Consider the following 16,555-nt stretch of genomic DNA (forward strand, 5'->3'; position numbering starts at 1 on the left):
TGGTATACATACTGTATTTGCTTTCAGAGGCTGATGGGAATCTCCTCATCCCACTCAGCCCTTTGTGACCCCCCTCATGGTTTTCTCAGATCCACTACAATTCATAGAGTGACCCTGAGCTGACCTGTTTTGAGCAACATCTCCAGGGTGTAACTGTCCCTGACAATGAAGAGGGCCACCGGCCTGGCCTGGCCTGGCCTCTCCACTCTGGGTCTTTTTCAGTCCCGGCACTGTGACCAGGAAAAGAGGGCCACTGGCACACAGAGAACGCCTTGTCTGTCTCTAACTCTGTCATATCAAACTCGGTGACCCCCCACCGCCACCCTTAACCTCCCCGAAAAACTCGCCCTGACTTGGTGCGGCCCTTGTCGGCTGTGAATGACAGCTGAGTTGACAGCAGCAATATGCTTTGAAGTGTCAAGTCAAGTCCTTCCATTGTCTCTTTGAGTAGAGCTCCGAGCCGCTCAAGTGCACAATAGTGCAGTGGTGTGTGCGCGTCACTGCTCTACTTGACTGTGTGAGGGTGGCTTCGTGTGTACGTTTATACTCAGTCATGTGGGCAGACGTGGAGGAGCTGAGTTTGCCTTTTCCTTTTAGAGCCTCTGTATATATTATCCTTTTGTCCAGAGCAAGCTGTTCTGCATTTCTAATGTGAGAAAAGCCTCAACAAGCTTCTTTCAGGACGATGAAAAAACACCCCACCCGGTGAAACAGTTTCACTCGCTAATCCTCTGATTCCTAAACCAGGCAGGGTGAAATACTTTTGTTTTGATGGTTTGAGAGGAGATAAGTAATAAGTGATTAGCGTGACGGTTTTTGCCATTCCTTTGAGTGAGGTCTGTGGTAATTAGAGCTTAAGGGAAGAGTTCCTTGCTCTGTTTATTGAAGGTGAGATGAGACTTCTTTTGCCCCGAGGTCCGACTGTAACACCATCCTCTTGACAGATTTTTTTTTTTTTTTACCTCACCTGTGTGGTTTCTCTCCTGGAGGTCCTGGGGTTGTTTAGTCCACTTGTCAGAGTGTAAACACTGGAAGTGACAGGCTTTAACTAAACCCACAACAACATCCAGCCAAGATTTATATCCTGATATCACCGCGTCAGAAAATATCCCCCAGGAGCGTTTTCTCTACCTGTCGGCTTCTGTGCTGTTCTTTGTTTATTCACATCTCGTTAGTTACTAACCCCGTCTACATCCCTGAGATTTACTGAAACCACTACAAGTGGATAAAGTGAAATTTGATGCATTCTCTTTCAAAATATATTTAGCGAGAAAAATCTGATACAATTTCAATAACATTAATTGTTCTCTTGTTTACTTCTTTTATTTCAAGTGCACTGCAAAAAAATTATTTCATAGAATTTTGTGTTTTGTGTCACACGAAAAATCTGCCAGTGGGGTAAACAAACTTTCAAATCAGACAATTACAAAACAGTATAGCCAATGCAAGGCCATGTAAGTTTATCTTAAAGAAATAGTTTGACACTTTGGGTAATACATGCTTCTCCACTTTCAGGACAAAGAGTCAGATGAGAAGACACGACTCTCATGAAGACACAGTCAAGAGACTGTTCAACTTCAGCATAAGGATTGAGAGCAGAAACAGCTGTCCTAGCTCTGTCCAAGAACCCCATCAGCTCTAAAATTCATTAATTACACCTTATGTCTTGTTTGTTTAAGCCGTACAAAATAAGTGGTGTAATTGGTGAGAAAATAATTTTATGGTTTTCCAAAATGTTAAATATTGTCTTCACAGATTTTTGGACTATCATTAAAATTCTAGTCGTCAGCATTCTTTGTGAGCTCCAGAGGAAAATAAATAAATAAATAAATAGAGAAAATCAATTAAATTGAACCAAGTTAAGCTAGTGTAAATAGAGAAAATGTGAGATTTAATCATCTTAAAATAATATATAGCTTCTTTTTGCAGTGTGTTTATTTCAATCTCCAAGTTGTTTTAATATTATTATTATTATAATACACTTCTTTGTTGTATCCAATTATTTCCTAATGCAGCAACCCACTGTGCCCACGTGGATCATTAAAGTTGCATCTAATTCTCATCATCAAAATCACCATCATAACACAGTACGCCCACTCTGTGCTGTTGCAGGACGCTGCGGCACGGCAGCATCACGCTACTCGGAGCTCAGCTGCAGTCGGTCCCATGTGTTTGATGAACTGGAGGCCATCGCCCCTCGGTCTACTTCCTGTCCATCCCTGGACCCGGCGTCAGACTCTTCAGCCTGCCCTTCACCTGATACAGGTACAAACACACACAAAGACACTCACACGTCAACCCAAAAAGATTACATTCCCATCAGCCTCATTTGTAGTTTGTGTTTAATACTAATTTACAAATTAGTATGCTCATATTTTCTTTAGTTTTCTTTTACAGTTATTTCATTAACTGTAAATCATCCACGAAATGTAAAAAAAAAAAAAAAATTGGGAAAAAATTCACAATTAACAATTTTCAATTTTTTTGGCATTTTTTGCTTTATGAATGACTCAATTTCACATTTTGGCAATTAATTTTCTGTCCATTGACTTCCAACATTAATCCTGAATTTCAGACTCGTTCATCACCAGATTAAAGTTAGATTATTAAAATTGTTTAATATACATTGTGTTTAATTTGCAGTTAGCAGATTATCAGGGTTTGGAAATTCAGCCAGACTTTATTCAAGCTCCTCTTTCACTACATTGTGACAAAAAGTATAGGGTCCATAAATACGTGATTGAAAGTCATAACCGCCGACATTGTGTTGCACTTAATGTAGTTGTGTTGATTTGTTGTTGTTTCCATCTGTGTGTGGCTCCATTAATGTCTCAATTAGACATGCTCTCCTTCCTCTGTGACTTCTGCCTTGCTGCAGACAGGGATGGGCTTATCTGAGCACTCACTGTGTCAGGTCTTTGTATCGGCCCATGTTGGCCAACAAAGGCTGAGTAAATGTGTTGTGTGTGTGCGTGCCTGTGTTAGATAGCATGTGTAAATGTGTGGGTGTGTGTCCTGGAGGTGGTTCAGTGAGCTGCGGAGAGAGACATTAGCCAATGAAGACTTCCTCCACCTCCCTCGCAGCCCCGCTAATCCCTGACAAGGTGTTTAACCTGCTTGCTTGACCCGAACCTCTGTCTGAACCTGGCGACCTTTGCCCCGAGGATGTGGAAGGATCAGGGCATCTGCTGCCACAGCAACCACAGCATGATAACATCAACTCTGGGCTCAAACCAAATGCTCTGCCAAATGTGAGCTAATGCCCCAGACTGATTTTTATCAGAGATTTACGAAGAACAATTTACATGTGTATAGAAGGAGGTTGATTTAAAGCTACAATGAGCTGGATTTTTATTGACAAATGCAGATGTCTTATCAGGCTAAATCACAAAGTGGCAGAAATGAAGAGGAGTATTTCATTGTCAGGTACAGGTGGGGCTTCAAACAGACCTAATATTTGGTTGCAAAAAGTGAAAATATTAAATTAAAGCTGCTCATGTGCAAACAGCAACAGAGCAGACAACATATAGTTTCACTTTTTACATCTAAGAAACTTCCAGCTGTCTTTTTGTGTCTCTCTATTTCGTCCTCACAAACTGAGATAATGCAGATTTGTTTAATGCTCAGTTCTGGACTCAGAACTGAATAATTAAGCCCAATAGGAAACTAGGGTGGTATTAAGTGGAGCTCAGGCAAGGCCAAACAGTCCTGCACAAATCTGTGACATCCAGATTATTTTCTGGATCTACACCAACTTGTACAAAGCTATAGATCTCAACACCATTAATATGTTTGTTTTACATCAAGATCAATACTTTATTTCTTGATAAATTGAAGGAATTGTTGAAAAATGTTCAGGAAAGTGAAATTTAGAAATTCCTGGATCTGACCCCTTTAACCATTTCGGTACAAATTTGATGGGTTCTTCCCCTGCCCATGTCCCATCCCTCCACCAAGTTAGGTGCAAATCCATCCAGTTTCATTTCTGCGCAGGAAAATCTACCCAAACAAAAATGTACATACATTTCTTTTCCAAAAAGCAGAAGCAAGTGACAGAAAGGCAGCCAAGGACAGTCCTTGACTGAATATGACTGAATTAGACTGAATGTAGTTTGATCCCAGCCCACGTTGTGCCTCCTCAAGTCCACAGCTGCTGCTGGAGTCAAGTCCTTCTTGACTTTTAGCTGCAGATTTTGATTTTGGTTTAAGCCACAAAGATGAGAACTTGAAACTTGAGTTGGTTTTGACTTCTGTCCCAACAACTGGCCTCAATTTGAATTTTTATTTTTTATTTCTACTGTTGAAAAAAGACTTGATCTGGCAAAATCCCAGAACACTATAACAAAAATCAGGCTGCCCTGCCCGGCCTTGAATGTTTATTTTTTAGGCGCATTCAATGAAAGGACTCATCCTAAGCTTTGACATGAAAATGGTTAAAGTGGTTTCTCTCCATCTGTTAATTAGAAGTGTGCCCGTGCTCTTCTGTCTTTCTGACCCTGTGTGGGTGGTAACCAGTGTGTCCAACACCCTAATCACAAGAGTAGTCATTTGTTATCTGCCACTGTGTTTGCTAAGTGTCTTTCAATCTTGTGGCTACTTCTGGCTAATGATGGACTAATACTGGGCCAAACTGCAAGTGTGTCCTGCCACATTATGTTACAGCCACAGTTATCCCAGGGATTTCCTCTCAACGACTCCTTCATTTATCAGCTGAGGCAACAGTTCCTTTTTCTCACCTGAGGGATTACTTTACCAAACATCAGCGCACCTACAGACACCCACAGGAGTTTGACTTCCCAACTGAAAAACCTTTACAGAAGAATGTGTGTGTGTGTGTGTGTGGGAGCAGACTGGACACGTTGCATAACACAGTAAAAAAAAAAAAAAAAAGACAGAAAACTTTCTGTGTGAAAGCTATTCTAATGTAAAAGGGTTACGGAGGCTTTTCTGCAGCTTTTTGGGATGTTGCTGGGAAAGAGAGGGTGTGTGTGTGTGTGTGTGTGTGTGTGTGTGTGTGTGTGTATGTGTGTGTGTGTGTGTGTGTGTGTGTGTGTGTGTGTGTAGCAGGGGTACCTGCAGCGGAGCGTGTTGTGTGAAATCCCCTCGGAGAGGAATGGCAGCTCCACACCCAGCCAGCGTGGGCCGGGGATTTGCATGGGCACTGAGCCACACTGTCACTGATCCGCTTTTAATTGGGTGTGACGATGAGAACTTTGGAGCCTGGGGGGGGGGGGTAGTGAGACTCTCTGGGGTGGGGGGATTGGAGGTTGTGTGGACAGAAGGCAGGGAAATTCATTTCATGAACCAGTTCAACAAGTCATTGATTATAACCTTGAGTTACTATTTTCAAAGGTCAACAGTTGTAAAATTTTACAACACATTTTTAGATACGGGCTCTTGATTCTCTGATTATATGAAGGGTATTTTACAGTGTATATACATAAATATTGTGAAGATGTTTCTGTTTTGACAGTTGTTTTCTGGTGTACATATTTAAACTGTACATACAGTATTTTCCATTCACCTCTTTAACTGTGTTAGCAGTGCTGCTCAAGGAATCATCCAGATTGAAATACCTCAGCAACTTTTAGTTGGATTGCTATTAGATTTTTTTCACAGACATTCATGGTCCCCAGAGGATGAATGCTAATTACTTTAGAGACCCTCTGACTTCTCCTCCAGCGCCACCAGCAGGTTCATATTTGCAGTTTTCAGTGAAATATCTCAACAACTGTTGCAGTTTTCATCTCAACAACATTACAACTTGTCCAGTACTTTGGTTTATGACCAAACACCTGTAAAAAAATTCACATCAGCCTCAGTTGTAGCTTGTTTTCAGTTCTAATTTGAAAATGTTAGCATGCTAACATGCTAAACTAAGATTGTGAACATGGTAAACATCAGCAAGTTAGCATGTTAGCAGGCTTAAAACTCTGCTAGCATGGTTGTAGAGGTCTTTTTATGTCAGTATATTGACTTGTGTCTTAATACACCAAAATAGCATCATTATACTGATTAAACCAAAGGATGCAACAACCAGTCAAGAAAGGAGCTGATGCAGTCGCACCTTCAGAAACTGATTAAATACTCACATGAATGAGAAAAGCAAAGTATCTCTGTTTTTTACTTGTGTATTTCCAGTTATTGTATTTCAGGGCTGATTTGCCAGTGTCAACATTCATGCCAGTGCAGTGATTCTTCTTCTTTGTTGGAGCAGCAACATTTCCCAACAGAATTACAGTATTTTATCTGGTTTATAATTCTGATAAACTTGTTTCAACAATTATTCCTGAAAAACAGTGGAACGGGATTTTTAGAAAATAGAATGATCTCACTCTCATTTGTATTGTTTAAGGAAAAATACTATTTTATGTCTGAATATAAGATGAAATACCAGGTTTGTCTGCTTATGGTTTGCAGCTGCATTGTGGACCCATCAGTGGTCTGTTTACTTTTATGAATGGTTCACCTATGGAAAAGGAAACCAGTTTGGTAGAACTCAGATTATGTGTTATGTGCTGCAGCGCTGCAGGATATCTGTCTAGTATCTCAGACTTTGTTGTCTCCAGCAGAGCTGTCTCCTGGCCTGGCAGCGCTGACGGTGGGCTGTGACTCAGGGAACCTGGGCTCCCTGTCCCGGGTCCAGCTGCTCCTCTTGGACCGACCGGAACCTGAGACCCTGCCGAGCCCCTGCGATCTGGAGGAGGAGCTCTCACCGGTGCAGGACTGGATGAATCTGAGAATGCAGTATGATCCACAACTGACATCAGAAGGTATCGCTCTTCACCTGCCTAAAAGTATATGATATATATGAATGAACCCCCCTTTTTTTCTCTGAAATCATGATGAAGAAATAAGTGCACTCAAAACACATTAAAATAGACACAATCAAACACTATAATCAACTATTTACAAGCATGAAAAGTGAACCTGGAGGCTGAAAGTTGTTTGTTGAACTAAAATGAACTAATTTCATATCACTGGCAAATTTCCCTTTCTACACTTAACAGTTAGACTGATAAAAAAAAAACATTTCCATGCAGAACAAATATCCAACTCTCAGTACGATGAAGTGTTTGCTGGCAGATTTAAAGCTCTTAAATATTGTGGGAGATAGTGACATCCATGGGAATTTAACATAAACTCCTTTTAATGCTAGGATTAAATATAATCCAGCAAAAACACAGAGATACACTTGATATAAGTGGCCTGTTAATGCCAGGTGGAAGAGGAGCCAGAAGAGGAAGTTCACACTCAATAGACAAACTTTGTCTCAGCATCAAGTTTCTTTAATAAGTATTGCAAACTTGTTTATTCAGTTGACTAGTGTCTGTGATTGATCTGTGATGTGAACATGTGATTACTGGTGATAGGAAAAGCTCACAGAGACTGACAAGCAATCTCAGTTTACTGAGTCTGAACCTCCTGCTCTGTCAAATCTTTCTGACAGTTTGAGTGAGATCGTTTGATAAGCAAAAACCGTCACTTTAATAACAGGGAGCAGTCAGACAGGTGTGTCCGTGTGTGTGTGTGTGTGTGTGTATGGAAAAAACACATGAGAAGACAGGGGGGAAAACAAGACACTGTAGGTGTGTTTTCTCAGTCCTTGGCCGGCCTTGAGCGTAAGCGATGCCTTTATGGCGTCAGGCAGCTTGTCTTTTAATGAGCTGTGATACCGCCTCTCATCTGCTCCCCGGCATGCCGCGGCGAGCTCTTAACTGCTTTTCCTCAGAGGTGGGGCAATTGAGAGGAAAGGTTTATAGGGATATCAGGATGTGCCATATTAATAAAGATCAAACCGCTGGAGTGGATTATTAACTGGGAAAGTCCGACTAAGATAGCCGGAGACACTTAGAACCAAGCGCTGCATACATAACAATGGATAAGAAGCTGAGAAGAGTGTGTACAGAAAACTCATTTAGTCTAGCGCCAGTTGTTTACAGTCTGATAAAGCCTTGAAGAGGGAGATAAACACGGACGATGTTTAAAGGCTCAGTTCAACCAAATTACAAAGAAGCATCTCACTTAACTCTAGTGTTAAGTGAGTATTTGTATTGTCCTTTTTCCATGCTGAGAGTTGGCTGATTTTGTTGCTCGTGGTGGGGTGGGGGGTGGGGGGTGAAGGGTGGGGGGGGTTAATGTTGTTTTTACTCCAGATAATCTACAGACCTCACTGTGAACAGTTTTCCAGTGAAGAAATAGCTCCCATGAAAACTGTTGACTGCAAAATCTGTGAACTATCTACAGAAACAGGGACAGAAGGAGGTGGTGCTGTTGAATATTTAACTGTGAATTTTCAATGTAATGAGCAGCACAATTTAAATTCCATTCACTTCCACTTTATTGGCACAGATGCAGAAATCCCAGAAGCAGCAAACTCCAAACCTGTAATTATAAAACCAAAACTATATGCATTAGTTAGAGATCACTAGAAGGAAGGGAGAGAATTGGTTTTTTGTAACTTGAATGAACTGGCTCTCTACCAGCAAAGAAAAAATTGGTAACCATGGTGGTGTTGCTTTAGTATTCATGCATCTGTTCCACCACTGTTTACAACAAGAGCAGATCTGTCTGAGTGAGCTGGAAGCTCTTTCCTCTCTCTGTGTCTGCAGGACAAAGTTTGCACCTGGCACGCTTCTGTAGACAGGTGCTCCTCTGGGGTTTTGTTGCTCCATTTTTTGCCATTATTTGCTCAGAGATTAAGAGCCATAATTGGAACTAATACACTACATTACTCATATCTGTGCACACACACTCAAGTACAAAAGACAAGTGTGCATGTAAGTGTGTGCCCGAGGCTAACATTTATGTGCACCCGTGCACGGACGCACACGCCTGCCTGCCTGTCTGCACCACAACTGCAAACACACAATTGCTTCCTCTCCCTTCAGCTTGACGCTGTGTTCTGTGTGGTTTTGTCAGGTGTTTTGAGGCCCCTCACAGCTGGCAGCATCTCTGAAAGGTGTGACTCCGCAGGGAAAGTCCAGGAAAACAAATCGGTGAGTGCCGCTGCCCCTTGTGAAATCGCTTTTCACTCTCTACCCCCCTCCTCCGTTCATCTATCAGATTTCCTCCAAAAGCAGGACTGTGGCTTGTCGTGAGCAAACACTTAATCTTCGCGAATCAACTCCTTTCAGACAATAACCCCAAACCTGGTACACAGAGACTCCCTCCCACACAAAGACCCCCTTTTACAAACTTGAACTGGCATGCATTTATAACTGTCATTCCAGTAAAACGAGCTAAATTGTTGTTGATAATTGAGACACAATATAACAGAGGGCACGCGGCGTGCAGCAGGTGTGTGGTTAATCAGTCACGGGCTGCAGGAGGGGGGAGGGATCGACTGTACGGGAACAGGCAGCCTTTTACACCAGCTCATTGCTCTGTCGCAGGGGGGTACACTCGGCTAAACGCCCGACACGGTGGGATTCTTTTGGAGGATGCACCACCACCAGGATCAGACAGGGGTTGTGGGGTGAGGGGTCAGGGGGGTAAACAGGGCTTGTGCATGCTGGGCTGCAGTGGAATGGACGCAGGTGCTCCACGTGATCTACGATTAATCTCCCCTTTATGACGGATGAGAGAGAGCCCCTGAAAAGCATGAATGAGACTCATAAGCCCCCCACAATTATGCCTAACCACAATGAGGAGCTGGAGTGCTCAGAGCAGGATTCATACGACCATTTGCATAATACACCTCACTGGAGCAAGTATTCACACACTGGATTATTTATAATGGAGAGAAGCTGATAAACCAGTGGTATGTTTTGAGTTTTAAAGTGGGAGGAGCCTTTAATTGAGCGAAATGTTCCTCAACATAAAGACACAGTCGTCTCCTGGAGAATTTAACAATACTGTAGGTTCATGTTAAGGCCAACAGTTGTAATTATGTCAACTTCAACTAAGATGCACAAAGACAAACCTGCATGGGGGAAATTCAGAGGATTTTTAGATATACCTTCCTTTTTTTGTTTTCCATTTTGACCCCACCCTCCCAACACAATTTAGATCAACCACTCATCTTGATGCCCAAGTTCACATGATGATTTGTTGAAATTTAGTAGATGTGCATGTTGGCTTCTGTGCCAGGCTCTGTGACCTGTAGAGAGGTCTATGTGTATCTTTGCAGAAACATAATCCCAGCTCCATAGCTGAAGGATATTGAAAATGCCTTGTTGTTCAGGTGGTGTAAACGACACAGAAGTGTATGTTTTGCCATTGCTATGTAGCCAACGTTAGCATTAACAGCTGTTTAATTATCAGTCTTGCCAAGAGCTTTAGTCATTTTTGCATTTACAGTATATGTTACAGTGACTCGGTATCGGAAATGATAAGACAGTATGACTGTATCGGTGCTAACTGGTTAGCATTCTCACTTTAGTAAAGGAAAAGAAATGATAGAAATAAAAGCAAAGGAGCAAGAGAATTGCTTTCACTGGAGATAGATCTTGGTGAGTAAAGGAATGAAGTTTGATGCTGAATTTGCAACATTTCTCCTAAACTGGTAAGTAAAGATGTTGATGCTAATGTTAGCGATGTAGCAACAGCAAAACTTTCACATAGCTCATATAATTATTAATCTGATATGGACCCAGAATCTGGAAGTAATTTTATTTATACTACTAGGTGAAGACTATTATTAGCTTAATCTTTAGCCTCACTGTTAGCGAGACATGCAACATAACTTAAAGATTGATTAATTTTTTAAGATTCATCCCACATACGCTGTATCGTCCTTGGTGATTCTATACTACCAATTAATCACATTACACATTAGGAGGACACTCACCGAAAAATATCTATCTGTTAATTTAAGTTTTTAGTGTTTCGGTAGCTGTGTGATATCATCAAGCAGAAAACAGCCTCATTGTTATCTGATTTAATGCAAACTGAAAACTTTCTGCTTTGCTTCAAGTTTCCGACCAACAAACCACTAGAAGGCTTTTATTGTGCTGCAGGGAGTGGCCAACTGCTTCCTCCTCATTCAATAAAATCTGATCCACATCCAGATCTGGAGATTTTTTTTTTAGGTGCTTTTTTGTTATCAGACCAGTTTGGGTTGTTGACTCTGAGCTGATATCTTTTTAATCAAAGAACCAGATGTTTGTTAACACAGTTCCTCAAAACAGGAGACTTTTAATGCCCATTGAAGCCTCAGAAGTTAGTGAGTTTGCTAATCAGTTCATTATTCTTTTTGAACCCAGGGTTTGATTGGCGTTGTGGTTTAACTGTTAGTAAAAGTTTTTCTGTCTTTTTCCCTGCAGGACGAGTCTGACGGACACTCTGGCTCACCGTCTTCATGGATCATAGACCCGAGTCCATCATACAACATGTTCAGATCCTCGTATTCTCCCTGCCCGTCCAATCACAGTACTGCATACCTTGCATCTACCCAGAAAATATTTTCTTTTCATGATCCGTGTGTGCTGCTATGACATACCACCTCTCTTTTGAAAACTGGCGCTCACTCTTAAGAGCCTATAACCACAATACTTAATCAATACAAGAGCCTGTCTTTGCCGTTAAAGTCTGATCCGGTAAAAGCCCATTCAGTCCCTGTCAGCTCTGGTTTATTAGGAGCCATTGTCTCCTCACTGTCAGCGCTGTGTTTGGCGTTCCCTTGCCTCCGGTACACTTAAGCCCGCTAATCCTTTGCTAGGGCCAGCTGGCTCGGAGTATCACCTTTACCTGTGTGGCCGGCTTGTGTACACTCATGAGTGATGGGTTCAGAGGCAGCGCTTACTGTACAGACCACGAACACTGAAAAGCTGGCACCACAAGACAGGAAAAAGGTCAGAAGTACTGTCACCACATGGAAAAGTAGAGCCACCCTCGAGCTAATAGATGGCTCTTTTACCTCCCACCTTCATTTGACCACATCTGTCAGGCTGTGATCATGTTCTGCTTCTTTCTCGCTGGGTGACTCATTTGTCCAGTATCAGTCATTGTGCTATAACACTAATGGTCCATGGTACGCTGTTTTCCTAGAGGATGTTACAAATGCATCCATCATATCAGAGATTGATATGAGGGCCAAGCCGCAGCTAACCATTTAGACCAAAGGATCAGTGATATGTCTTTGTAATCCTCTATGTCTGACGCCAGGCTGCTGAACTTAATTATTCACTCAGTGTTTGTGGTGTTTTTGATGAAATACATCCAGGTGGAGTGGAGGACGGTGGAACCATAAATCAGGCAGGCTGTGATGATCTATCTTTGAAAAGTTTTGACACCAGTTTTCACAAAACTTGCAGGAGTAATGATCCTGTTGTGATTAGCCTCAGTGATTATTTATTAATTGTTTTACATCTTTTAAAAAAAAAGAAAACATGGGTCAATGACATATCTCCTGTTGATCCTCTGTAATACATAAATACATACTCTACTACATAATACCCACTCCCAAAGGAGTTCACTGCGTGTATAGCGGAGTACCAAGAACACAAAGGAATACTACTGTATATCCACTATACATGTACCATGTGTACATATAAATACTACATATGAACAAATATGAAAATATCAGTATAAAACTACAAAGTAAAAATACAAAGGAAATGTTCCTTTAAGTTTGAAAAAAAAACTAAAATTCTTAGTTGACCTTTGCCCTCAACCCCCATAACCCCACCCCAGAAGGACCCCAGCTAAGTGGTTACGCATATGATCTGATGGTCATCACTGCAGCCTCCCAGAATTCAATGCTTGTCCGCTGTCACAGCTGGGAGACTACATCCGCCAGTTTTTGTACATTTTCAAAACTGATGACCATTTTCAAACGACCACGCCCGTTTTATTTCGCGTTTAGGTGTGTGGAGGTCAGGAAGTAGACAGAGTTTGAACATTTCCATCAAGCTCTCCTTTAGTTCCTCACACACATCTTTCTGATCGTGCTGTTATCTCCATTTCTATGGTTTATCATATGTCTCTTCACTTTATACAACAGCAGGATTTTCTCCCACCTTTGAGCTTAGCCATTCAGAATAGCTAAAATTAGTGATGAGTTATGTAATGGGGAGTACAAATGACCCAAGTGATGTCACCAGAGTTATCTCAACTTAGGCTTGGGGACTACAAATATATAACCTACATATGTTTTATATGGGAGCATGGAGTTTGAACGATATGCGCATTTACCAGTCGGTGAGGGTCAAACAAAGACACTGATGAGTTGAATTATGGAAGTTGTAGGATCCAGTGCTTTTCAAACTTTAATAAAAGCGGTTTCTAAGAGTCAGGAAATCTCATCCTCTGCTTTCTAAAGTCCCCGACATTTATTGGAGTGCAAAACTGCTGAGTGTGATTTTAAAAGAAAATAGAACTCAATTATGAATGAACAACTTTTTCCGGGGTACCTGAACTCATCCAGGGCCCTGGAACATATAGACAATTATATAGATTAAGATACATGTAGATATTTACTATTTCAGGATCCTAACCAAGCTGTTGTCAGGGCACCCAGAGATTTTGAGCTATTTCTCTGTGTTTAACTGGATTCTCCCCAAAGTGTTGACTCTACGCTGCAAGTCATCCCTGCAAGAAGAAATGAGTTTTATACGATTTAAGTGCCCTTTTTTATAGAGAATGATTGATTTATTACCTTGTTAAATGTGTACAATGTACATCTATTGTCATAGCGTACAATGAGTGAAATTCCCCTCAGCTTTAAAACGCAGCTTTTTCAGCCCCTTTACACATTTTAAAACAAGACTTTCCCTGTTTAACTACCCTATTAGAATTAGACAAACATGGAAAAAAAGATGTCACCCAGAGGATTTGGGTGATGGCTTGTGTGCTTTGACCTTTTGGAGGCCAAAGGCATGGTCACCCTCTGGGGGGAGGAGGAAGAGAGGGGGTCATCAGCAGGGCGTGGAGAGGTTACGCCTGAGGTCACACAGTCTCTAAAAGATGCCCAGTGTGTGGCATGTCTTTGTCTGGATAGGTGAGATTTGGTTACCCTGGAGGTGCAAGCAGTTCAACCTTTGAATAGCTCCTAAGTAATGGAGGGAATGACCTGATTTTGACTCAGTGTATATGAGACAGTTGAGAAAATGGGCTTGTGACACCATTTGCATAAGGGATAGTTGATCTATTAACATGAACTTGCTGAGTTAGGGAACATAGGTTGATATGTTGCGGTAAAGATAGCGCTTGAGGATAAAGGGACAGGTGCATGTCGGCGTTCTAAAAACAAAGGAAAGCTACTTACTGTAGTTTGGCCTGAGTCAAAAATGGCACTCAGACCGTCAGAGTCATAACCAAGTCAAATCTGAACACACAGACATGAAACACATATTTTTAGAATTTCAACAATTTGACTGACGCTTTCTGGAGATTTGATTATCCCCGATTGAGTTGCAGAATTGCAAACAAACATCCATAAATTTGCTCAGAAAAAACTCCAGAACTTGCCTGAGAATCATCACATTTTTAAGTTGTCTTCAGTATCAAAGTAATTCAGTAATAGTTGTCAGAACATCCATGAGTACACTGGAAAAGGGAACCACTAGTAGTTAATTCTGCATATTTTTAATTGTGTCAATTTTCCAAAATGTAAACAGATATGTTCTAAAGTTGTAACTCAGAGTGTAACACACTGACTCCATGACAACATTATACTTCCTGTTTATAAGAACTGCAGGGGGGAACTCACAAGAGGTCAAAATGTAAAGAAGGACATACCTTCCTTTGTATCAACACTGTATCCTACATTTCCCATAATATAACTGAATATCGTTTCTTTCTCTCACTAAGAATGTGTTACTATTCAAACTTTTAAAAAAGAACCTTCCAGAGACTCTTTTCACAGGCTGAGTTGTAAACTGATCTTCACTGTGAAATCAGTGGAATGCCGCTCAGTCAATCTGATAAATATTCATGTTTTCTATTCAGTGATAAACAATTTTTCTGATGCCTGTTCCACATCAATGAGTCATCCACCTCTTTGGATCAATTGAAAATGGTTGTGTGATTCTGTGATTAAACTGAAGCCATAAATCGGCTGCAATAAGATGCTGCTGCTCCCCAGTGAGGCTCATGATAAAACCTTTGTCCATTTGCGCTCATCAGGAATTCATAGGTAGAGTAATCCCTCCCCTCATAATTGTTTCATGACTGTTTCCCCGCTGCCCTGGTCACTCAGCATTCACCCCAGTGTTTAGCATTCAGCTGCTACTGAAGATGTTAGCGTCCAAATGAATGTAGCGATGAGCGGGGGCCACAAAGAGCACTAATCTGAACTGACCCTGGTGGATTGTTCTGGAAAGCTGAGGAAACTACAGGACAGATTAGGCTCCAGAAAGACAGAGATGGTGCAAGCAGAGATTAGTCGTGTACTAAGCAAGGATCGTTTCCCCCCAGAGGACCACACACTGACAGTGTAGCCATGTCACCATTGTCTCTAAGCCACTGCCACTGTGGACTCGCTGGCTATTGTCTCTGAAATCCTCCAGCGTTTCCCCAAAAAACCTGGACTCAAGCCCTTTGATTGGCACTTGTCAGAGCTGATAGAGAGGGTGACGTGTTGGGAAAGGCTTCGATAAAGGAGGCCTGAAAGGAAAATCCCTTCCCCATGAATAATAATTTGGCAAGGATTTTCCTTTTTACTCCGCCCCGCTCCTATTCTGCCATTCTTTCAGGAGATAGAGGAGTGAAGGCTCTGGGTGGCATCAGTGAATAGCCTCGGCACGCTAATTGTCTCGCTGATGCTCATCCCTTTCTCAAACATGCACAGAAAGAGATACAAGTCCAGCCTTCTTGCCTCTGCCTTGTGCGCTGGATGTTGGACCATGCTGCAGGGGGGAGTGTAAAGGGCAGGCAGTGTGAGTTGTGGGTGGTGTGTGTGTGTGTGTTTGTGTGTTTTTATTGTCTTCGATGGCCTTTTTGAGATCAGCGAGGGGATTTGACTTGGCCACTCGCAGCCAAATCCAGCTATCTGCTGTGTTCAGATGCTGCGGTTGGTATGGTAACCTGCTCTGTGTGTTTTAGATGGGCTCTTGTTTCCAGCTTGAACTGACCAGTAATCACTGTGCATTCACGGATTAGGCCGTGTTGGAGGTTAGGATAGGAGGGTTTGAAAAGGAAGAAACCAAATCCTGAATAATTTCAGTTGGAGTTTAACCCTGCTTTAAAGATTGTACATTATATAAACAGTCTGGGTTTATAGATTTTAACCAGTGCTCAGATAATTAGCCGATTAAGTGATTAGTCAGTCAGTGTTTTACTATCAACATTTTATTTGGTATTTTTACTTGATTACTCATTGGGATAGTTCCTTGAATGTGAGGATTTTTCTGTTTCATATGATTGTTTTAAAAATCTTAGTTTTAGAGTGTAAATCTGATAAAACAAGCAATTTGACGATGAAGTCTCAGCAACTAAACTAAAGAAAATGCATGCAAATAGACAAAACACAAGCAAATGAGGAAAAGATCTTTACTAATTTGACACATGTACAGCATAACAGAATCTGCTGCAAATATAGAAATCAACCAAATACAGAAACACTGCAATTTGCACAAAAAAGACATGAACCATGTTACATGTTGAGAGTGAC

The 16,555-nt window shown here is 41.5% G+C and overlaps 1 protein-coding gene across 4 annotated transcripts in view; it reads left to right on the forward strand.

Moving 5' to 3' along the window:
- The window catches only part of LOC139635306 (uncharacterized), a 54,083-nt gene that overhangs the window by 17,468 nt on the left and 20,060 nt on the right, over nt 1-16,555 (forward strand). For all 4 annotated transcript variants that reach the window (XM_071502490.1, XM_071502491.1, XM_071502489.1 and 1 more), the window contains 4 exons: nt 2,113-2,265; nt 6,573-6,773; nt 8,923-8,999; nt 11,268-11,373. In XM_071502490.1, coding sequence (XP_071358591.1) covers nt 2,113-2,265; nt 6,573-6,773; nt 8,923-8,999; nt 11,268-11,373 — 537 coding nt within the window. The remainder of the gene's footprint in view (nt 1-2,112; nt 2,266-6,572; nt 6,774-8,922; nt 9,000-11,267; nt 11,374-16,555) is intronic.

This window comes from Trachinotus anak, unplaced genomic scaffold, assembly GCF_046630095.1.
Source record: "Trachinotus anak isolate AG129_WGS33_773 ecotype Australia unplaced genomic scaffold, CSIRO_AGI_Tana_v1 ptg000018l, whole genome shotgun sequence".
NCBI lineage: Eukaryota > Metazoa > Chordata > Actinopteri > Carangiformes > Carangidae > Trachinotus > Trachinotus anak.